At 36.0% G+C, this 26,013-nt stretch overlaps 1 protein-coding gene across 1 annotated transcript; it reads right to left on the bottom strand.

Annotated features, from left to right (window-relative positions):
• Positions 1-511: 511 nt before the first annotated feature.
• LOC130322575 (pyruvate kinase PKM-like) lies at positions 512-6,924 on the bottom strand. Its single transcript, XM_056553108.1, has 4 exons — positions 6,714-6,924; positions 2,081-2,172; positions 1,242-1,373; positions 512-742 (listed from the first exon to the last, which is right to left on the bottom strand). Exons 1-4 carry the CDS (start codon positions 6,865-6,867, stop codon positions 512-514), a joined length of 609 nt encoding a protein of 202 aa, XP_056409083.1. The 5' UTR covers positions 6,868-6,924.
• Between the last annotated feature and the right edge of the window lie 19,089 nt (positions 6,925-26,013).

Genomic DNA, 26,013 nt, shown 5'->3' with positions numbered 1-26,013 from the left:
CCACTATCTTGTACCCTAGTCACAGACCCCATATAATGCCCCCACTATCTTGTACCCTAGTCACAGACCCCATATAATGCCCCCACTATCTTGTACCCTAGTCACAGACCCCATATAATGCCCCCACTATCTTGTACCCTAGTCACAGACCCCATATAATGCCCCCACTATCTTGTGCCCTAGTCACAGACCCCATATAATGCCCCCACTATCTTGTACCCTAGTCACAGACCCCATATAATGCCCCCACTATCTTGTACCCTAGTCACAGACCCCATATAATGCCCCCACTATCTTGTACCCTAGTCACAGACCCCATATAATGCCCCCACTATCTTGTATCCTAGTCACAGACCCCATATAATGCCCCCACTATCTTGTATCCTAGTCACAGACCCCATATAATGCCCCCACTATCTTGTACCCTAGTCACAGACCCCATATAATGCCCCCACTATCTTGTACCCTAGTCACAGACCCCATATAATGCCCCCACTATCTTGTACCCTAGTCACAGACCCCATATAATGCCCCCACTATCCTGCCCCCGCTCACCGATCTCCCTAACCAGCAGAGATATGAGGCCGTCATCCACGAAGATCCGGCTCCCGACCTTCAGCACCTTACAGATATTCTTATAATCCACCCACAGGGTGTTGTGGTCACATTGGTCCTCATGGGCGGGGTCAGTGGTCACCTTCAGGACGGAGCCCTTCACCAGCTCCACCTCCGCGTTCTCCCCCTGACAGATACAGAGGGATATGAGAAAAGGGATATCCTCACCACAATAGTTCCGCGCCCCGCCCCCACTGTAATAACCCCTGACAGCTCAGCGCCGCGCCCCCACTGTAATACCCCCCTGACAGCTCCGCGCCCCGCCCCCACTGTAATACCCCCCTGACAGCTCCGCGCCCCGTCCCCACTGTAATACCCCCCTGACAGCTCCGCGCCCCGCCCCCACTGTAATACCCCCCCTGACAGCTCCGCGCCCCGCCCCCACTGTAATACCCCCCCTGACAGCTCCGCGCCCCGCCCCCACTGTAATACCCAATACCCCTGACAGCTCAGTCCCCCCCCCCCACTGTAATACCCCTAACAGCTCAGTCCCCGCCCCCACTGTAATACCCCCTGACAGCTCAGTCCCTGCCCCCACTGTAATACCCAATACCCCAGACAGCTCAGTCCCCGCCCCCACTGTAATACCCAATACCCCTGACAGTTCAGTCCCCGCCCCCACATACTGCTTTAATAACGCCAGTGCGGATCTCTGGTCCCTTGGTGTCCAGGGCAATCGCCACCGGTCGGTAAAACATGGGATTGGCTGCAAAGCTTTCAGTGGCCTCTCGCACATTCCTGATGGAGCCAGCGTGGTACTGGGGGGGGAGAAAGACAGTGAGAGAGACACACTGGGGGGGGGGGGCACAGTGTGTGACATGGGGAGGGGGGGGCACAGTGTGTGACATGGGGAGGGAGGGAGGGGGCACAGTGTGTGACATGGGGAGGGAGGGGGCACAGTGTGTGGCATGGGGAGGGAGGGAGGGGGCTCAGTGTGTGTGACATGGGGAGGGAGGGAGGGAGGGGGCACAGTGTGTGTGACATGGGGAGGGGGGGGCTCAGTGTGTGACATGGGGAGGGGGGGCTCAGTGTGTGACATGGGGAGGGGGGGCTCAGTGTGTGACATGGGGAGGGGGGGCACAGTGTGTGACATGGGGAGGGAGGGAGGGGGCACAGTGTGTGACATGGGGAGGGAGGGAGGGGGCACAGTGTGTGACATGGGGAGGGAGGGAGGGGGCACAGTGTGTGACATGGGGAGGGAGGGAGGGGGCACAGTGTGTGACATGGGGAGGGAGGGAGGGGGCACAGTGTGTGACATGGGGAGGGAGGGAGGGGGCACAGTGTGTGACATGGGGAGGGAGGGGGCACAGTGTGTGACATGGGAAGGGAGGGGGGGCACAGTGTGTGACATGGGAAGGGAGGGAGGGGACACAGTGTGTGACATGGGGAGGGAGGGAGGAGGCACAGTGTGTGACATGGGGGGGAGGGAGGGAGGGGGCAAGAGGGCGACGGGGGAGATGCCCACCTCGTGGGTCCCATGAGAGAAGTTCAGACGAGCGACGTTCATTCCGGCTTTTATCATCTCTTTCAGCATCTCCACCGAGCGAGAGGCCGGACCTGTATATAAGAGAGCGTTATATCAGGGGGAGGAGGAATAATCAGATACAGGAGCGTTATATCAGGGGGAGGAGCAATAATCAGATCCAGGAGCATTATATCAGGGGAGGAGGAATAATCAGATCCAGGAGCATTATATCAGGGGGAGGAGGAATAATCAGATACAGGAGCATTATATCAGGGGGAGGAGGAATAATCAGATACAGGAGCATTATATCAGGGGGAGGAGGAATAATCAGATACAGGAGCATTATATCAGGGGAGGAATAATCAGATACAGGAGCATTATATCAGGGGAGGAATAATCAGATCCAGGAGCATTATATCAGGGGGAGGAGGAATAATCAGATACAGGAGCATTATATCAGGGGAGGAGGAATAATCAGATACAGGAGCATTATATCAGGGGGAGGAGGAATAATCAGATCCAGGAGCATTATATCAGGGGAGGAATAATCAGATACAGGAGCATTATATCAGGGGAGGAATAATCAGATACAGGAGCATTATATCAGGGGAGGAGGAATAATCAGATACAGGAGCATTATATCAGGGGGAGGAGGAATAATCAGATACAGGAGCATTATATCAGGGGAGGAATAATCAGATACAAGAGCATTATATCAGGGGGAGGAGGAATAATCAGATCCAGGAGCATTATATCAGGGGAGGAGGAATAATCAGATACAGGAGCATTATATCAGGGGGAGGAGGAATAATCAGATCCAGGAGCATTATATCAGGGGAGGAATAATCAGATACAGGAGCTTTATATCAGGGGAGGAGGAATAATCAGATACAAGAGCATTATATCAGGGGAGGAATAATCAGATACAGGAGCATTATATCAGGGGAGGAGGAATAATCAGATACAGGAGCATTATATCAGGGGAGGAGGAATAATCAGATACAGGAGCATTATATCAGGGGAGGAGGGATAATCAGATACAAGAGCATTATATCAGGGGAGGAATAATCAGATACAGGAGCATTATATCAGGGGAGGAGGAATAATCAGATACAAGAGCATTATATCAGGGGAGGAATAATCAGATACAGGAGCATTATATCAGGGGAGGAGGAATAATCAGATACAGGAGCATTATATCAGGGGAGGAGGAATAATCAGATACAGGAGCATTATATCAGGGGAGGAGGAATAATCAGATACAGGAGCATTATATCAGGGGAGGAGGAATAATCAGATACAGGAGCATTATATCAGGGGAGGAATAATCAGATACAGGAGCATTATATCAGGGGAGGAGGAATAATCAGATACAGGAGCATTATATCAGGGGAGGAGGAATAATCAGATACAGGAGCATTATATCAGGGGGAGGAGGAATAATCAGATCCAGGAGCATTATATCAGGGGAGGAATAATCAGATCCAGGAGCATTATATCAGGGGGAGGAGGAATAATCAGATACAGGAGCATTATATCAGGGGAGGAGGAATAATCAGATACAGGAGCATTATATCAGGGGAGGAGGAATAATCAGATACAGGAGCATTATATCAGGGGAGGAATAATCAGATACAGGAGCATTATATCAGGGGAGGAATAATCAGATACAGGAGCATTATATCAGGGGAGGAATAATCAGATACAGGAGCATTATATCAGGGGAGGAGGAATAATCAGATACAGGAGCATTATATCAGGGGGAGGAGGAATAATCAGATACAGGAGCATTATATCAGGGGAGGAGGAATAATCAGATACAGGAGCATTATATCAGGGGAGGAGGAATAATCAGATACAGGAGCATTATATCAGGGGGAGGAGGAATAATCAGATACAGGAGCATTATATCAGGGGGAGGAGGAATAATCAGATACAGGAGCATTATATCAGGGGGAGGAGGAATAATCAGATACAGGAGCATTATATCAGGGGGAGGAGGAATAATCAGATACAGGAGCATTATATCAGGGGAGGAGGAATAATCAGATACAGGAGCATTATATCAGGGGGAGGAGGAATAATCAGATACAGGAGCATTATATCAGGGGAGGAGGAATAATCAGATACAGGAGCATTATATCAGGGGAGGAGGAATAATCAGATACAGGAGCATTATATCAGGGGAGGAGGAATAATCAGATACAGGGGCATTATATCAGGGGGAGGAGGAATAATCAGATACAGGAGCATTATATCAGGGGAGGAGGAATAATCAGATACAGGAGCATTATATCAGGGGGAGGAGGAATAATCAGATACAAGAGCATTATATCAGGGGAGGAGGAATAATCAGATACAGGAGCATTATATCAGGGGAGGAGGAATAATCAGATACAGGAGCATTATATCAGGGGAGGAGGAATAATCAGATCCAGGAGCATTATATCAGGGGGAGGAGGAATAATCAGATACAGGAGCATTATATCAGGGGAGGAGGAATAATCAGATACAGGAGCATTATATCAGGGGGAGGAGGAATAATCAGATACAGGAGCATTATATCAGGGGAGGAGGAATAATCAGATACAGGAGCATTATATCAGGGGAGGAGGAATAATCAGATACAGGGGCATTATATCAGGGGGAGGAGGAATAATCAGATACAGGAGCATTATATCAGGGGAGGAGGAATAATCAGATACAGGAGCATTATATCAGGGGAGGAATAATCAGATACAGGAGCATTATATCAGGGGAGGAGGAATAATCAGATACAGGAGCATTATATCAGGGGAGGAGGAATAATCAGATACAGGAGCATTATATCAGGGGGAGGAGGGATAATCAGATCCAGGAGCATTATATCAGGGGAGGAGGAATAATCAGATCCAGGAGCATTATATCAGGGGAGGAGGAATAATCAGATACAGGAGCATTATATCAGGGGAGGAGGAATAATCAGATACAGGAGCATTATATCAGGGGAGGAGGAATAATCAGATACAGGAGCATTATATCAGGGGAGGAATCATCAGATACAGGAGCATTATATCAGGGGGAGGAGGAATAATCAGATACAGGAGCATTATATCAGGGGAGGAGGAATAATCAGATACAGGAGCATTATATCAGGGGGAGGAGGAATAATCAGATACAGGAGCATTATATCAGGGGAGGAGGAATAATCAGATACAGGAGCATTATATCAGGGGGAGGAGGAATAATCAGATACAGGAGCATTATATCAGGGGAGGAGGAATAATCAGATACAGGAGCATTATATCAGGGGAGGAGGAATAATCAGATACAGGAGCATTATATCAGGGGGAGGAGGAATAATCAGATACAGGAGCATTATATCAGGGGAGGAGGAATAATCAGATACAGGAGCATTATATCAGGGGGAGGAGGAATAATCAGATCCAGGAGCATTATATCAGGGGAGGAATAATCAGATCCAGGAGCATTATATCAGGGGGAGGAGGAATAATCAGATACAGGAGCATTATATCAGGGGAGGAATAATCAGATACAGGAGCATTATATCAGGGGAGGAGGAATAATCAGATACAGGAGCATTATATCAGGGGAGGAATAATCAGATACAGGAGCATTATATCAGGGGGAGGAGGAATAATCAGATACAGGAGCATTATATCAGGGGGAGGAGGAATAATCAGATACAGGAGCATTATATCAGGGGAGGAGGAATAATCAGATACAGGAGCATTATATCAGGGGAGGAGGAATAATCAGATACAGGAGCATTATATCAGGGGAGGAGGAATAATCAGATACAGGAGCATTATATCAAGGGAGGAGGAATAATCAGATACAGGAGCATTATATCAGGGGAGGAGGGATAATCAGATACAGGAGCATTATATCAGGGGAGGAGGAATAATCAGATACAGGAGCATTATATCAGGGGGAGGAGGAATAATCAGATACAGGAGCATTATATCAGGGGGAGGAGGAATAATCAGATACAGGAGCATTATATCAGGGGGAGGAGGAATAATCAGATACAGGAGCATTATATCAGGGGAGGAGGAATAATCAGATACAGGAGCATTATATCAGGGGAGGAGGAATAATCAGATACAGGAGCATTATATCAGGGGAGGAGGAATAATCAGATACAGGGGCATTATATCAGGGGAGGAGGAATAATCAGATACAGGAGCATTATATCAGGGGGAGGAGGAATAATCAGATACAGGAGCATTATATCAGGGGAGGAGGAATAATCAGATACAGGAGCATTATATCAGGGGAGGAGGGATAATCAGATACAGGAGCATTATATCAGGGGAGGAGGAATAATCAGATACAGGAGCATTATATCAGGGGGAGGAGGAATAATCAGATACAGGAGCATTATATCAGGGGAGGAGGGATAATCAGATACAGGAGCATTATATCAGGGGGAGGAGGAATAATCAGATACAGGAGCATTATATCAGGGGGAGGAGGAATAATCAGATACAGGAGCATTATATCAGGGGAGGAGGAATAATCAGATACAGGAGCATTATATCAGGGGAGGAGGAATAATCAGATACAGGGGCATTATATCAGGGGAGGAGGAATAATCAGATACAGGGGCATTATATCAGGGGGTAATTACCGATGGTGCAGATGATGCTGGTGTTCCTGGCGGTCAGCGGCTCGGAGTCGATATCTAGAAGGCACAGATGCTCCAGGAAGGTGTCGGCCATGGCGGCGTTGAGCTGCTGCTTCTGGAAGAAGGCCGGGCCGAGATCCTGAGTCAACTGCGCCATATTCTCCGAGAGACGTCGGCTACCGAATACTGAGGAAACATTATATACAGTATAAATGTCACCATACAGAGGGGCTTGTATATTAGAGCGTCCTATAGGGCCGGCACTACTATGGGTTCTGCTTGCACCCAGGCGGCACCTTCACAGGGGTGGCAAATTGCTGCCTCCAGAAGATTTGTGACCCATAATTGACCTATTCTGTCATGGTGCCGCTCAGGGTGTATGGCGCGGGCCCCTGACTTTATACCTAGTGGCCCCCAGCTGATTCCTGTAGGTGAGGGCCGCCGCTAACAGCCCGGCATGCAGCGATCGCCATGGCCAACTATTAACCCTTAATATCACCGCTGTCAAAGCTAACAGAGTTGTCTAAAGGGAGCTGTAAACCATCCCTGGTGGTCTAGTGGGGTGGGTCGTTCCATGTAGCACGCTCCTGGGGGGACTTCTCTGCTTCCATTAGGTCCGTGGCTCTGTCATTGATAGATCCTGGCTGCACCAGGCTCAACCAAATGATGGCAGATCACTGGAGTTCTATGGAATCTAATAATTCTCCTAATAAAGTGTAAAAAAAAAAAATAGACATTAACCCCTGAAGGACCATTTTTGATCATTAAAGGGGTATTCCAGGAAAAAAATTTTTTATATCAACTGGCTCCAGAAAGTTAAACAGATTTGTAAATTACTTCTATTAAAAATCTGAATCCTTTCAGTACTTATGAGCTTCTGAAGTTGAGCTGTTCTTTTCTTTCCAAGTCCTCTCTGATTACACGTGTCTCAGGAACCGCCCAGTTTAGAAGCAAATCCCCATAGCAAACCTCTTCTAAATTGGGCGGTTCCCGAGACACGTGTCATGAGAGATTACTTAGACAGAAAAGAACAACTGAACTTCAGAAGCTCATACAGTGGGGATCAAAAGTTTGGGCCCCCAGGAAAAAAAATTTGTATTAATGTGCATAAAGAAGCCAAGGAAAGATGGAAAAATCTCCAAAAGGCATCAAATTACAGATTAGACATTCTTATAATATGTCACCAAAAGTTACATTTTATTTCCATCATTTACACTTTCAAAGTAACAGAAAACAAAAAAATGGCGTCTGCAAAAGTTTGTGCACCCTGCAGAGTTAGTATCTTGTACTGCCCCCTTTACAAAGCTGAGACCTGCCAGTGTCATGGATTGTTCTCAATCATCATCTGGGAAGACCAAGTGATGTCACTCTCATAAATGCCCAGACTCATCTGACCTTGCCCCAACAATCAGCACCACGGGTTCTTCTAAGCAGTTGTCTAGAAATCTGAAACTGAAAATAGTTGACGCTCACAAAGCTGGAGAAGGCTATAAGAAGATAGCAAAACATTTTCAGATGTCAATATCCTCTGTTCGGAATGTAATTAAGAAAAGCAGTCATCAAGAACAGTGGAAGTTAAAGCAAGATCTGGAAGACCAAGAAAAATATCACACAGAACAGCTCGCAGGATTGTGAGAAAAACAATTCAAAACCCACGTCTGACTGCACAATCCCTCCAGAAAGATCTGGCAGACACTGGAGTTGTGGTACATTATTCCACTATAAAGAGATACTTGTACAAATATGGTCTTCATGGAAGAGTCATCAGAAGAAAACCTCTTCTACGTCCTTACCACAAAAATCAGCGTTTGAACTTTGCAAATGAACATATAGACAAGCCTGATGCATTTTGGAAACAGGTTCTGTGGACCGATGAGGTTAAAATTGAACTTTTTGGCCGGAATGAGCAAAGGTACGTTTGGAGAAGAAGGGGAACAGAATTTAATGAAAAGAACCTCTGTCCAACTGTTAAAGGGGTACTCTGATGCTTACACATCTTATCCCCTATCCAAAGGATAGGGGATAAGATGCCTGATCGCGGGGGGGACTGATTACAAACGGGGTGCCGGGTGCATGTTCGCGGGCATCCCAAGCTGCGGGACTCCCGCGATCAGGCATCTTATCCCCTATCCTTTGGATAGGGGATAAGATGTGTAAGCACCGGAGTACCCCTTTAAGCGTGGGGGTGGATCAATCATGCTTTGGGGTTGTATTGCAGCCAGTGGCACAGGGAACATCTCAAGAATAGAAGGAAAAATGGATTCAATAAAATTTCAGCAAATTTTGGATGCTAACTTGATGGCATCTGTGAAAAAGCTGAAGTTAAAGAGAGGATGTCTTCTACAAATGGTTAATGATCCTAAACACACCTCGAAATCCACGGGGGATTACATCAAGAGGCGTAAACTGAAGGTTTTACCATGGCCTTCACAATCTCCTGACCTCAACATAATTGAAAATCTATGGATAGACCTTAAAAGAGCAGTGCGTGACAGACAGCCCAGAAATCTCAAAGAACTGGAAGACTTTTGTAAGGAAGAATGGGCAAAGATACCTCAAACAAGAACTGAAAGACTCTTGGCTGCTACAAAAAGCGTTTACAAGCTGTGATACTTGCCTAAGGGGGCAGTACAAGATATTAACCCCTTAAGGACCAGGGGGTTTTCCCGTTTTTTGCACTTTCGTTTTCTCCTCCTTACCTTTAAAAAATCATAACCCTTTCAATTTTGCACCTAAAAATCCATATTATGGCTTATTTTTTGCACCACCAATTCTACTTTGTAATGACATCAGTTATTTTACCCAAAAATCTACGGCGAAACGGAAAATAAAAATAAATTGTGAGACAAAATTAAAAAAAATAAAAAACCACACCATTTTGTAACTTTTGGGGTCTTCTGTTTCTACGCAGTAAATTTTTCGGTAAAAGTGACACATACTCTTTATTCTGTAGGTCCATACGGTTAAAATGATCCCCTACTTATATAGGTTGGATTTTGTCGTACTTTTGAAAAAAAAATCATAACTACATGCAGGAAAACTTGTACGTTTAAAATTGCCATCTTCTGACCCCTGTAACTTTTTGATTTTACCGCGTATGGGTCAGTTTGAGAACAATTTTTTTGCACCGTGATCTGAAGTTTTTAGCGGTACCATTTTTGTATTGATCGGACTTATTGATCACTTTTTATTCATTTTTACATGATATAAAAAAAGTGACCAAAAATGCAGTATTTTGGACTTTGGAATTTTATTGCGCGTACGCCATTGACCGTGCGGTTTAATTAATGATATATTTTTAGAATTCGGACATTTCCGCACGCGGCGATACTACATATGTTTATTTTTATTTACACAGTTTTTTTTATAATGGGAAAAGGGGGGCGATTCAAACTTTTAATAGGGGAGGGGTTAATTGATCTTTATTCACATTTTTTGCAGTGTTATAGCTCCCATAGGGACCTATAACACCGCACACACTGATCATTGTTATCCCATAGGGACCTATAACACTGCACACACTGATCATTATTATACCATAGGGACCTATAACACTGCACACACTGATCATTATTATCCCATAGGGACCTATAACACCGCACACACTGATCATTGTTATCCCATAGGGACCTATAACACCGCACACACTGATCATTGTTATCCCATAGGGACCTATAACACTGCACACACTGATCATTATTATACCATAGGGACCTATAACACTGCACACACTGATCATTGTTATCTCATAGGGACCTATAACACTGCACACACTGATCATACTCCGCCGCACCCCCCCCCCTCCAAATAAAAAAAGAAAATATATGTCTTTTACAGCACTGTTTTCACAACGGAGTCTCCAGCTGTTGAAAAACAACAACTCCCAGTATTGCCGGATAGCCACTGACTGTCAAGGCATGCTGGGAGTTTTGCAACAGCTGGAGACACCTTTTTGGGAAACACTACCGTAGGTTATTTAGGTGGTGGATGCAAATGCCCAAAATAGGCCTCAGATGCACATGGCGCTCTCTCGCTTTGGAGCCCTGTCGTATTTCAAGTGAATAGTTTAGGGCCACATTTGGGGTATTTCCGTACTCTGGAGAAATTGTGTTACAAATTTTAGGGGTCTTTTTCTCCATTTATCTCTTAAGAAAAGGTAAAGTTGGGGTCTACACCAGCATGTTAGTGTAAAAATTACAATTTTTTTACACTAACATGCTGGTGTTGGCCCACACTTTATTTTCAAAAGCGGTAAAAAATCCGTACGGAAATACCCCATATGTGGGCGTAAAGTGCTCTGCGGGCGTACAACAAGGCTCAGGAGTGAGAGCGCACTATGTACATTTGAGGCCTAAATTCGTGATTTGCACATGGGGGGCTGATTTTACAGCAGTTGTGACATAAATGCTAAATACCCACATGTGACCCCATTTTGAAAACTACCCCCCCCCCCCTCACTAAATGTAACAAGGGGTATTGTGAGCTCTAACACCCCACAGTTGTTTGACGAATTTTCGTTAAAGTTGGATGTGAAAATAAAAAAAAATTCACAAGAGAGAATAGACAAAAAGCCCCCCAAAATTTTGTAACCCAATTTCTTCTAAGAACATACCCCATATGTGGATGTAAAGTGCTCTGCTGGCGCACTACAATGCTCAGAATAGAAGGAGCGCCATTGGGATAGAATGTGTCTGAAATTGAAGGCCACTTGTGTATAAAAAGCCCCCATAGTCACAGTCCTCAATGTTCTACCCACCAGGGGTGATGGAAATCAATGCAAGTACGGGGAATATAAAAGGGGAAATATTTATTTCCTAAAATCACAATTACATATGAAATATTAAAATGTTTTTCACAGGACCCTTGTGTTATTGAGTAATATAAACCCAAAACACAATCCTACATAAATCATAGAATAATACAAAACATATTCAATAATACTGGGGGTCCACCTGCAAGAAAGTATATACAGTGTATCCACCTGCAAGAAAGTATATACAGTGTATCCACCTGCAAGAAAGTATATATACAGTGTATCCACCTGCAAGAAAGTATATACACAGTGTATCCACCTGCAAGAAAGTATATACACAGTGTATCCACCTGCAAGAAAGTATATACACAGTGTATCCACCTGCAAGAAAGTATATACACAGTGTATCCACCTGCAAGAAAGTATATACACAGTGTATCCACCTGCAAGAAAGTATATACAGTGTATCCACCTGCAAGAAAGTATATACAGTGTATCCACCTGCAAGAAAGTATATACAGTGTATCCACCTGCAAGAAAGTATATACAGTGTATCCACCTGCAAGAAAGTATATACAGTGTATCCACCTGCAAGAAAGTATATACAGGGGGTCCACATGCAAGAAAGTATATACAGGGGGTCCACATGCAAGAAAGTATATACAGTGTATCCACCTGCAAGAAAGTATATACAGTGTGTCCACCTGCAAGAAAGTATATACAGTGTATCCACCTGCAAGAAAGTATATACAGTGTATCCACCTGCAAGAAAGTATATACAGTGTATCCACCTGCAAGAAAGTATATACAGGGGGTCCACCTGCAAGAAAGTATATACAGTGTGTCCACCTGCAAGAAAGTATATACAGTGTATCCACCTGCAAGAAAGTATATACAGTGTATCCACCTGCAAGAAAGTATATACAGTGTATCCACCTGCAAGAAAGTATATACAGTGTGTCCACCTGCAAGAAAGTATATACAGTGTATCCACCTGCAAGAAAGTATATATACAGTGTGTCCACCTGCAAGAAAGTATATACAGTGTATCCACCTGCAAGAAAGTATATACAGTGTATCCACCTGCAAGAAAGTATATACAGTGTATCCACCTGCAAGAAAGTATATACAGGGGGTCCACCTGCAAGAAAGTATATACAGTGTGTCCACCGATCATGTAAACGTCCACTCAAATGGAAAGGGATCCACCTATAGAATATATGGACTGGAGTCTCTAGGGGTGTAACACAAGACCGTTCGATCACTCAATGCCAGGATGCACAGTTCTATATAGATGGATGTGAACAGAAGCAATTCCCACAATTCCACTCGCTAATTCATCACAAGTCTATTGCAGAAAACGCTAGCGACCTAGTCTGGCACTAAGTGCCACTCACCGCTCCACGTCGGGGCTGCGGGTCTTGCACCGGAGCTCTAACCAGCGATAGTGGATGTCATCAGGCGGCCGCGCGCCTGCCGGCGTCTCGGATGTTCCTCGCGGCTGTGAGCTTCCGGTGTCTGCGGTCAGTGAGTGATCGAACGGTCTTGTGTTACACCCCTAGAGACTCCAGTCCATATCTTCTATAGGTGGATCCCTTTCCATTTGAGTGGACGTTTACATGATCGGTGGATACACTGTATATACTTTCTTGCAGGTGGACACACTGTATATACTTTCTTGCAGGTGGACACACTGTATATACTTTCTTGCAGGTGGATACACTGTATATACTTTCTTGCAGGTGGATACACTGTATATACTTTCTTGCAGGCGGACACACTGTATATACTTTCTTGCAGGTGGACCCCCTGTATATACTTTCTTGCAGGTGGACCCCCTGTATATACTTTCTTGCAGGTGGACACACTGTATATACTTTCTTGCAGGTGGACCCCCTGTATATACTTTCTTGCAGGTGGACACACTGTATGTACTTTCTTGCAGGTGGACACACTGTATATACTTTCTTGCAGGTGGATACACTGTATATATACTTTCTTGCAGGTGGGCACACTGTATATACTTTCTTGCAGGTGGATACACTGTATATATACTTTCTTGCAGGTGGACACACTGTATATACTTTCTTGCAGGTGGATACACTGTATATACTTTCTTGCAGGTGGACACACTGTATGTACTTTCTTGCAGGTGGACCCCCTGTATATATTTTCTTGCAGGTGGATACACTGTATATACTTTCTTGCAGGTGGATACACTGTATGTACTTTCTTGCAGGTGGATACACTGTATATACTTTCTTGCAGGCGGATACACTGTATATACTTTCTTGCAGGCGGATACACTGTATATACTTTCTTGCAGGCGGATACACTGTATATACTTTCTTGCAGGCGGACACACTGTATATACTTTCTTGCAGGTGGACACACTGTATATACTTTCTTGCAGGTGGACCCCCTGTATATACTTTCTTGCAGGTGGACACACTGTATGTACTTTCTTGCAGGTGGACACACTGTATATACTTTCTTGCAGGTGGATACACTGTATATATACTTTCTTGCAGGTGGGCACACTGTATATACTTTCTTGCAGGTGGATACACTGTATATATACTTTCTTGCAGGTGGACACACTGTATATACTTTCTTGCAGGTGGATACACTGTATATACTTTCTTGCAGGTGGACACACTGTATGTACTTTCTTGCAGGTGGACCCCCTGTATATATTTTCTTGCAGGTGGATACACTGTATATACTTTCTTGCAGGTGGATACACTGTATGTACTTTCTTGCAGGTGGATACACTGTATATACTTTCTTGCAGGTGGATACACTGTATATACTTTCTTGCAGGTGGATACACTGTATATACTTTCTTGCAGGTGGATACACTGTATATACTTTCTTGCAGGTGGACCCCCAGTATTATTGAATATGTTTTGTATTATTCTATGATTTATGTAGGATTGTGTTTTGGGTTTATATTACTCAATAACACAAGGGTCCTGTGAAAAACATTTTAATATTTCATATGTAATTGTGATTTTAGGAAATAAATATTTCCCCTTTTATATTCCCCGTACTTGCATTGATTTCCATCACCCCTGGTGGGTAGAACATTGAGGACTGAATATTTTATCGAAGTTATTTCTCCTTTTTTTCCCCTTCTGGGTGAGGGTCACAGTTAACCTCGTGTTGTGTGTTTTGTGACCTCCATTTTCTTTATATATAAAGCCTCCATAGTGCCAGAAGAATGCCCCCCCCCTCCCCACGTGACCCCATTTTGGAAACTGCTCACTGTACCCCTTATTAAATTCTGTGAGGGGTGTATTTACGCCCCACAGGTGTCTTAACAGATTTTTGGAACAGTGATCCGCAAAAATGAGAAGTTAAATTTTTCATTTGCACAGCCCACTGTTCCACTACACCACTTATTACATTCTGTGAGAGGTGTAGTTTCCAAAATGGGGTCACATGTGGGGGGGGGGGGGTCCACTGTTCTGGCACCACGGGGGCTTTGTAAACTTGGCCCCTGACTCTATTCCAATGAAATTCTCTCTCCAAAAGTTCAATGGCGCTCCTTCTCTTCTGAGCATTGGTGTGCGCCCGAAGAGCACTTTACATCCACATATAGGGTATTTATATACTCAGAAGAAATTGGGTTACAAATGTTGGGAGTCTTTATTGATTAACCCTTGTGAAAATGAAAAATTTGGGGTAACACCAGCATTTTAGTGGGGAAAAAAATCAAATTTTTCTTCATTTTCACGTTCAACTTTAGCGGAAACTTGTCAAACACCTGTGGGGTGTTATGGCTCACTGTACCCCCCCTTGTTACGTTCCTTGAGGGGTGTAGTTTTCAAAATAGTATGCCATGTGGGTTTTTGTTTTACTTTTCTGGCACCACAGGGGCTTCCTAAATGCGACATGCCCCCAAAAACCATTTCAGCAAAATTTGCTTTCCAAAAGCCAAATGTGGCTCCTCCTCTTCTGAGCATTGTAGTGCGCCCGTAGAGCACTTGACGTCCACACATGGGGTATTTCCAAACTCAGAAGAGATGTGATTACAAATTCTGGGGGGCATTTACTTCTATTACCACTTGTAAAAGTTTAAAATTTGGGGGAAAACTAGCATTTTTGTGAATTTTTGTTTTTATAATTTACACATCCAACTTCTATAAAAAGTCTTCAAACACCTGTGAGGTGTTAAGGCTCACTGTACCCCTTGGTATGTTCCTTGAGGGGTTTAGTTTCCAAAATAGTATGCCATGTGGGGCGTTTTTGCAGTTCTGGCACCATAGGGGCTTCTTAAATGTGACATGCCCCCAAAAACCATTTCAGAAAAACTCACTCTCCAAAATCCCATTATCGCTCTTTCCCTTCTGAACCCTCTACTGCGCCCGCCGAACACTTTACATCCACATATGAGCCATTTCCTTACTCGAGAGAAAATTGGGTTACAAATTTTAGTAAGATCATAAAAACTCAAAAACTGGGTTTACAAGAACATGCCAGTGTAAAAAAATGAAGATTTTGAATTTTCTCCTTCAATTTGCTGCTATTCCTGTGAAACACCCAAAGGGTTAACAAACTTTAAATGTTATTTTGAATACTTTGAGGGATGCAGTTTTTATAATGGGGTCATTTATGGGGTATTTCTAATATGAAGGCCCTTCAAATCCACTTCAAGTCTGAACTAGTCCCTGAAAAAATATGGATTTTGAACATTTTGGGAAAAATTTTAAAATTGCTGCTGAACTTTGAAGCCTCTGATGTCTTCAAAGAGTAAAAACATCTCAAATTTATGATGCAAATAAATAGTAGACATATTGTATATAGTATGATATAAAGATATCTCCTGTATGATGGGGACATAATATATTGTATATAATAATATAAAGATATCTCCTGTATGATGGTGACATAATATATTGTATATAATAATATAAAGATATCTCCTGTATGATGGTGACATAATATATTGTATATAATAATATAAAGATATCTCCTGTATGATGATGACATAATATATTGTATATAATAATATAAAGATATCTCCTGTATGATGGTGACATAATATATTGTATATAATAATATAAAGATATCTCCTGTATGATGGGGACATAATATATTGTATATAATAATATAAAGATATCTCCTGTATGATGGTGACATAATATATTGTATATAATATAATAATATAAAGATATCTCCTGTATGATGGGGACATAATATATTGTATATAATAATATAAAGATATCTCCTGTATGATGGTGACATAATATATTGTATATAATATAATAATATAAAGATATCTCCTGTATGATGGAGACATAATATATTGTATATAATAATATAAAGATATCTCCTGTATGATGGGGACATAATATATTGTATATAATATAATAATATATAGATATCTCCTGTATGATGGGGGCATAATATATTGTATATAATAATATAAAGATATCTCCTGTATGATGGGGACATAATATATTGTATATAATAATAATATAAAGATATCTCCTGTATGATGGTGACATAATATATTGTATATAATATAATAATATAAAGATATCTCCTGTATGATGGGGACATAATATATTGTATATAATAATATAAAGATATCTCCTGTATGATGGTGACATAATATATTGTATATAATAATATAAAGATATCTCCTGTATGATGGTGACATAATATATTGTATATAATATAATAATATAAAGATATCTCCTGTATGATGGTGACATAATATATTGTATATAATATTATAAAGATATCTCCTGTATGATGGTGACATAATATATTGTATATAATAATATAAAGATATCTCCTGTATGATGGGGACATAATATATTGTATATAATAATATAAAGATATCTCCTGTATGATGGTGACATAATATATTGTATATAATATAATAATATAAAGATATCTCCTGTATGATGGGGACATAATATATTGTATATAATAATATAAAGATATCTCCTGTATGATGGTGACATAATATATTGTATATAATATAAAGATATCTCCTGTATGATGGTGACATAATATATTGTATATAATAATATAAAGATATCTCCTGTATGATGGTGACATAATATATTGTATATAATAATATAAAGATATCTCCTGTATGATGGGGACATAATATATTGTATATAATAATATAAAGATATTTCCTGTATGATGGTGACATAATATATTGTATATAATAATATAAAGATATCTCCTATATGATGGGGACATAATATATTGTATATAATATAATAATATAAAGATATCTCCTGTATGATGGTGACATAATATATTGTATATAATATAATAATATAAAGATATCTCCTGTATGATGGTGACATAATATATTGTATATAATAATATAAAGATATCTCCTGTATGATGAGGACATAATATATTGTATATAATAATATAAAGATATCTCCTGTATGATGGTGACATAATATATTGTATATAATAATATAAAGATATCTCCTGTATGATGGGGACATAATATATTGTATATAATAATATAAAGATATCTCCTGTATGATGGTGACATAATATATTGTATATAATAATATAAAGATATCTCCTGTATGATGGGGACATAATATATTGTATATAATAATATAAAGATATCTCCTGTATGATGGTGACATAATATATTGTATATAATAATATAAAGATATCTCCTGTATGATGGTGACATAATATATTGTATATAATAATATAAAGATATCTCCTGCATGATGGTGACATAATATATTGTATATAATATAATAATATAAAGATATCTCCTGTATGATGGTGACATAATATATTGTATATAATAATATAAAGATATCTCCTGTATGATGGTGACATAATATATTGTATATAATATAAAGATATCTCCTGTATGATGGTGACATAATATATTGTATATAATATAAAGATATCTCCTGTATGATGGTGACATAATATATTGTATATAATATAATAATATAAAGATATCTCCTGTATGATGGGGACATAATATATTGTATATAATAATATAAAGATATCTCCTGTATGATGGGGACATAATATATTGTATATAATAATATAAAGATATCTCCTGTATGATGGTGACATAATATATTGTATATAATATAATAATATAAAGATATCTCCTGTATGATGGGGACATAATATATTGTATATAATAATATAAAGATATCTCCTGTATGATGGGGACATAATATATTGTATATAATAATATAAAGATGTCTCCTGTATGATGGTGACATAATATATTGTATATAATAATATAAAGATATCTCCTGTATGATGGTGACATAATATATTGTATATAATAATATAAAGATATCTCCTGTATGATGGTGACATAATATATTGTATATAATAATATAAAGATATCTCCTGTATGATGGTGACATAATATATTGTATATAATAATATAAAGATATCTCCTGTATGATGGGGACATAATATATTGTATATAATATAAAGATATCTCCTGTATGATGGGGACATAATATATTGTATATAATAATATAAAGATATCTCCTGTATGATGGTGACATAATATATTGTATATAATAATATAAAGATATCTCCTGTATGATGGGGACATAATATATTGTATATAATAATATAAAGATATTTCCTGTATGATGGTGACATAATATATTGTATATAATAATATAAAGATATCTCCTGTATGATGGTGACATAATATATTGTATATAATATAATAATATAAAGATATCTCCTGTATGATGGTGACATAATATATTGTATATAATATAAAGATATCTCCTGTATGATGGGGACATAATATATTGTATATAATATAATAATATAAAGATATCTCCTGTATGATGGGGACATAATATATTGTATATAATAATATAAAGATATCTCCTGTATGATGGTGACATAATATATTGTATATAATATAATAATATAAAGATATCTCCTGTATGATGGTGACATAATATATTGTATATAATAATATAAAGATATCTCCTGTATGATGGGGACATAATATATTGTATATAATAATATAAAGATATCTCCTGTATGATGGTGACATAATATATTGTATATAATAATATAAAGATATCTCCTGTATGATGGGGACATAATATATTGTATATAATAATATAAAGATATCTCCTGTATGATGGTGACATAATATATTGTATATAATAATATAAAGATATCTCCTGTATGATGGGGACATAATATATTGTATATAATATAATAATATAAAGATATCTCCTGTATGATGGGGACATAATATATTGTATATAATAATATAAAGATATCTCCTGTATGATGGTGACATAATATATTGTATATAATATAATAATATAAAGATATCTCCTGTATGATGGGGACATAATATATTGTATATAATAATATAAAGATATCTCCTGTATGATGGGGACATAATATATTGTATATAATAATATAAAGATATCTCCTGTATGATGGTGACATAATATATTGTATATAATATAATATAAAGATATCTCCTGTATGATGGGGACATAATATATTGTATATAATAATATAAAGATATCTCCTGTATGATGGTGACATAATATATTGTATATAATATAATAATATAAAGATATCTCCTGGATGATGGTGACATAATATATTGTATATAATATAATAATATAAAGATATCTCCTGGATGATGGGGACATAATATATTGTATATAATAATATAAAGATATCTCCTGTATGATGGGGACATAATATATTGTATATAATAATATAAAGATATCTCCTGTATGATGGGGACATAATATATTGTATATAATAATATAAAGATATCTCCTGTATGATGGTGACATAATATATAGTATATAATATAATAATATAAAGATATCTCCTGTATGATGGTGATATAATATATTGTATATAATAATATAAAGATATCTCCTGTATGATGGTGACATAATATATTGTATATAATAATATAAAGATATCTCCTATATGATGGGGACATAATATATTGTATATAATAATATAAAGATATCTTCTGTATGATGGTGACATAATATATTGTATATAATAATATAAAGATATCTCCTGTATGATGGTGACATAATATATTGTATATAATAATATAAAGATATCTTCTGTATGATGGTGACATAATATATTGTATATAATAATATAAAGATATCTCCTGTATGATGGTGACATAATATATTGTATATAATAATATAAAGATATCTCCTGTATGATGGGGACATAATATATTGTATATAATAATATAAAGATATCTCCTGTATGATGGTGACATAATATATTGTATATAATAATATAAAGATATCTCCTGTATGATGGGGACATAATATATTGTATATAATAATATAAAGATATCTCCTGTATGATGGTGACATAATATATTGTATATAATATAACATAAAGATATCTCCTGTATGATGGTGATATAATATATTGTATATAATAATATAAAGATATCTCCTGTATGATGGGGACATAATATATTGTATATAATATAACATAAAGATATCTCCTGTATGATGGTGACATAATATATTGTATATAATAATATAAAGATATCTCCTGTATGATGGTGACATAATATATTGTATATAATAATATAAAGATATCTCCTGTATGATGGGGACATAATATATTGTATATAATATAACATAAAGATATCTCCTGTATGATGGTGACATAATATATTGTATATAATAATATAAAGATATCTCCTGTATGATGGTGACATAATATATTGTATATAATAATATAAAGATATCTCCTGTATGATGGGGACATAATATATTGTATATAATAATATAAAGATATCTCCTGTATGATGGGGACATAATATATTGTATATAATAATATAAAGATATCTCCTGTATGATGGGGACATAATATATTGTATATAATAATATAAAGATATCTCCTGTATGATGGGGACATAATATATTGTATATAATAATATAAAGATATCTCCTGTATGATGGTGACATAATATATTGTTTATAATAATATAAAGATATCTCCTGTATGATGGGGACATAATATATTGTATATAATAATATAAAGATATCTCCCGTATGATGGGGACATAATATATTGTATATAATAATATATAGATATCTCCCGTATGATGGTGACATAATATATTGTATATAATAATATAAAGATATCTCCTGTATGATGGGGACATAATATATTGTATATAATAATATAAAGATATCTCCTGTATGATGGGGACATAATATATTGTATATAATAATATAAAGATATCTCCTGTATGATGGGGACATAATATATTGTATATAATAATATAATAATATAAAGATATCTCCTGTATGATGGTGACATAATATATTGTATATAATAATATAAAGATATCTCCTGTATGATGGTGACATAATATATTGTATATAATAATATAAAGATATCTCCTGTATGATGGGGACATAATATATTGTATATAATATAATAATATAAAGATATCTCCTGTATGATGGTGACATAATATATTGTATATAATATAATAATATAAAGATATCTCCTGTATGATGGGGACATAATATATTGTATATAATATAATAATATAAAGATATCTCCTGTATGATGGTGACATAATATATTGTATATAATATAAAGATATATAGATATCTCCTGTATGATGGGGACATAATATATTGTATATAATAATATAAAGATATCTCCTGTATGATGGTGACATAATATATTGTATATAATATAATAATATAAAGATATCTCCTGTATGATGGGGACATAATATATTGTATATAATATAATAATATAAAGATATCTCCTGTATGATGGTGACATAATATATTGTATATAATATAAAGATATATAGATATCTCCTGTATGATGGGGACATAATATATTGTATATAATATAATAATATAAAGATATCTCCTGTATGATGGTGACATAATATATTGTATATAATAATATAAAGATATCTCCTGTATGATGGTGACATAATATATTGTATATAATAATATAAAGATATCTCCTGTATGATGGGGACATAATATATTGTATATAATATAATAATATAAAGATATCTCCTGTATGATGGTGACATAATATATTGTATATAATAATATAAAGATATCTCCTGTATGATGGTGACATAATATATTGTATATAATAATATAAAGATATCTCCTGTATGATGGTGACATAATATATTGTATATAATATAATAATATAAAGATATCTCCTGTATGATGGGGACATAATATATTGTATATAATAATATAAAGATATCTCCTGTATGATGGTGACATAATATATTGTATATAATAATATAAAGATATCTCCTGTATGATGGTGACATAATATATTGTATATAATAATATAAAGATATCTTCTGTATGATGGTGACATAATATATTGTATATAATAATATAAAGATATCTCCTGTATGATGGTGACATAATATATTGTATATAATAATATAAAGATATCTTCTGTATGATGGTGACATAATATATTGTATATAATAATATAAAGATATCTCCTGTATGATGGTGACATAATATATTGTATATAATAATATAAAGATATCTCCTGTATGATGGGGACATAATATATTGTATATAATAATATAAAGATATCTCCTGTATGATGGGGACATAATATATTGTATATAATAATATAAAGATATCTCCTGTATGATGGTGACATAATATATTGTATATAATATAACATAAAGATATCTCCTGTATGATGGTGATATAATATATTGTATATAATAATATAAAGATATCTCCTGTATGATGGGGACATAATATATTGTATATAATAATATAAAGATATCTCCTGTATGATGGTGACATAATATATTGTATATAATAATATAAAGATATCTCCTGTATGATGGGGACATAATATATTGTATATAATAATATAAAGATATCTCCTGTATGATGGTGACATAATATATTGTATATAATATAATAATATAAAGATATCTCCTGTATGATGGTGACATAATATATTGTATATAATATAATAATATAAAGATATCTCCTGTATGATGGGGACATAATATATTGTATATAATAATATAAAGATATCTCCTGTATGATGGGGACATAATATATTGTATATAATAATATAAAGATATCTCCTGTATGATGGGGACATAATATATTGTATATAATAATATAAAGATATCTCCTGTATGATGGTGACATAATATATTGTTTATAATAATATAAAGATATCTCCTGTATGATGGGGACATAATATATTGTATATAATAATATAAAGATATCTCCTGTATGATGGTGACATAATATATTGTATATAATAATATATAGATATCTCCCGTATGATGGTGACATAATATATTGTATATAATAATATAAAGATATCTCCTGTATGATGGGGACATAATATATTGTATATAATAATATAAAGATATCTCCTGTATGATGGGGACATAATATATTGTATATAATATAATAATATAAAGATATCTCCTGTATGATGGTGACATAATATATTGTATATAATAATATAAAGATATCTCCTGTATGATGGGGACATAATATATTGTATATAATATAATAATATAAAGATATCTCCTGTATGATGGTGACATAATATATTGTATATAATATAATAATATATAGATATCTCCTGTATGATGGGGACATAATATATTGTATATAATAATATAAAGATATCTCCTGTATGATGGTGACATAATATATTGTATATAACATAATAATATATAGATATCTCCTGTATGATGGGGACATAATATATTGTATATAATAATATAAAGATATATTCTGTATGATGGTGACATAATATATTGTATATAATAATATAAAGATATCTCCTGTATGATGGTGACATAATATATTGTATATAATAATATAAAGATATCTCCTGTATGATGGGGACATAATATATTGTATATAATAATATAAAGATATCTCCTGTATGATGGGGACATAATATATTGTATATAATAATATAAAGATATCTCCTGTATGATGGTGACATCTTTATGTTATATTATATACAATATATTATGTCACCATCATACAGGAGATATCTTTATATTATTATATACAATATATTATATCACCATCATACAGGAGATATCTTTATGTTATATTATATACAATATATTATATCTCCTGTATGATGGTGATATAATATATTGTATATAATAATATAAAGATATCTCCTGTATGATGGGGACATAATATATTGTATATAATATAACATAAAGATATCTCCTGTATGATGGTGACATAATATATTGTATATAATAATATAAAGATATCTCCTGTATGATGGTGACATAATATATTGTATATAATAATATAAAGATATCTCCTGTATGATGGGGACATAATATATTGTATATAATATAATAATATAAAGATATCTCCTGTATGATGGTGACATAATATATTGTATATAATAATATAAAGATATCTCCTGTATGATGGGGACATAATATATTGTATATAATAATATAAAGATATCTCCTGTATGATGGTGACATAATATATTGTATATAATAATATAAAGATATCTCCTGTATGATGGGGACATAATATATTGTATATAATAATATAAAGATATCTCCTGTATGATGGGGACATAATATATTGTATATAATAATATAAAGATATCTCCTGTATGATGGGGACATAATATATTGTATATAATAATATAAAGATATCTCCTGTATGATGGTGACATAATATATTGTTTATAATAATATAAAGATATCTCCTGTATGATGGGGACATAATATATTGTATATAATAATATATAGATATCTCCCGTATGATGGTGACATAATATATTGTATATAATAATATAAAGATATCTCCTGTATGATGGGGACATAATATATTGTATATAATAATATAAAGATATCTCCTGTATGATGGGGACATAATATATTGTATATAAAATAATATAAAGATATCTCCTGTATGATGGTGACATAATATATTGTATATAATAATATAAAGATATCTCCTGTATGATGGGGACATAATATATTGTATATAATATAATAATATAAAGATATCTCCTGTATGATGGTGACATAATATATTGTATATAATATAAAGATATATAGATATCTCCTGTATGATGGGGACATAATATATTGTATATAATAATATAAAGATATCTCCTGTATGATGGGGACATAATATATTGTATATAATAATATAAAGATATCTCCTGTATGATGGGGACATAATATATTGTATATAATAATATAAAGATATCTTCTGTATGATGGTGACATAATATATTGTATATAATAATATAAAGATATCTCCTGTATGATGGTGACATAATATATTGTATATAATATAATAATATAAAGATATCTCCTGTATGATGGGGACATAATATATTGTATATAATAATATAAAGATATCTCCTGTATGATGGTGACATAATATATTGTATATAATATAATAATATAAAGATATCTCCTGTATGATGGTGACATAATATATTGTATATAATAATATAAAGATATCTCCTGTATGA

Source organism: Hyla sarda, unplaced genomic scaffold, assembly GCF_029499605.1.
Source record: "Hyla sarda isolate aHylSar1 unplaced genomic scaffold, aHylSar1.hap1 scaffold_2360, whole genome shotgun sequence".
NCBI lineage: Eukaryota > Metazoa > Chordata > Amphibia > Anura > Hylidae > Hyla > Hyla sarda.
Note: the sequence above shows the minus strand (reverse complement) of the source record. Positions and strands in the feature narration are given on the sequence as shown.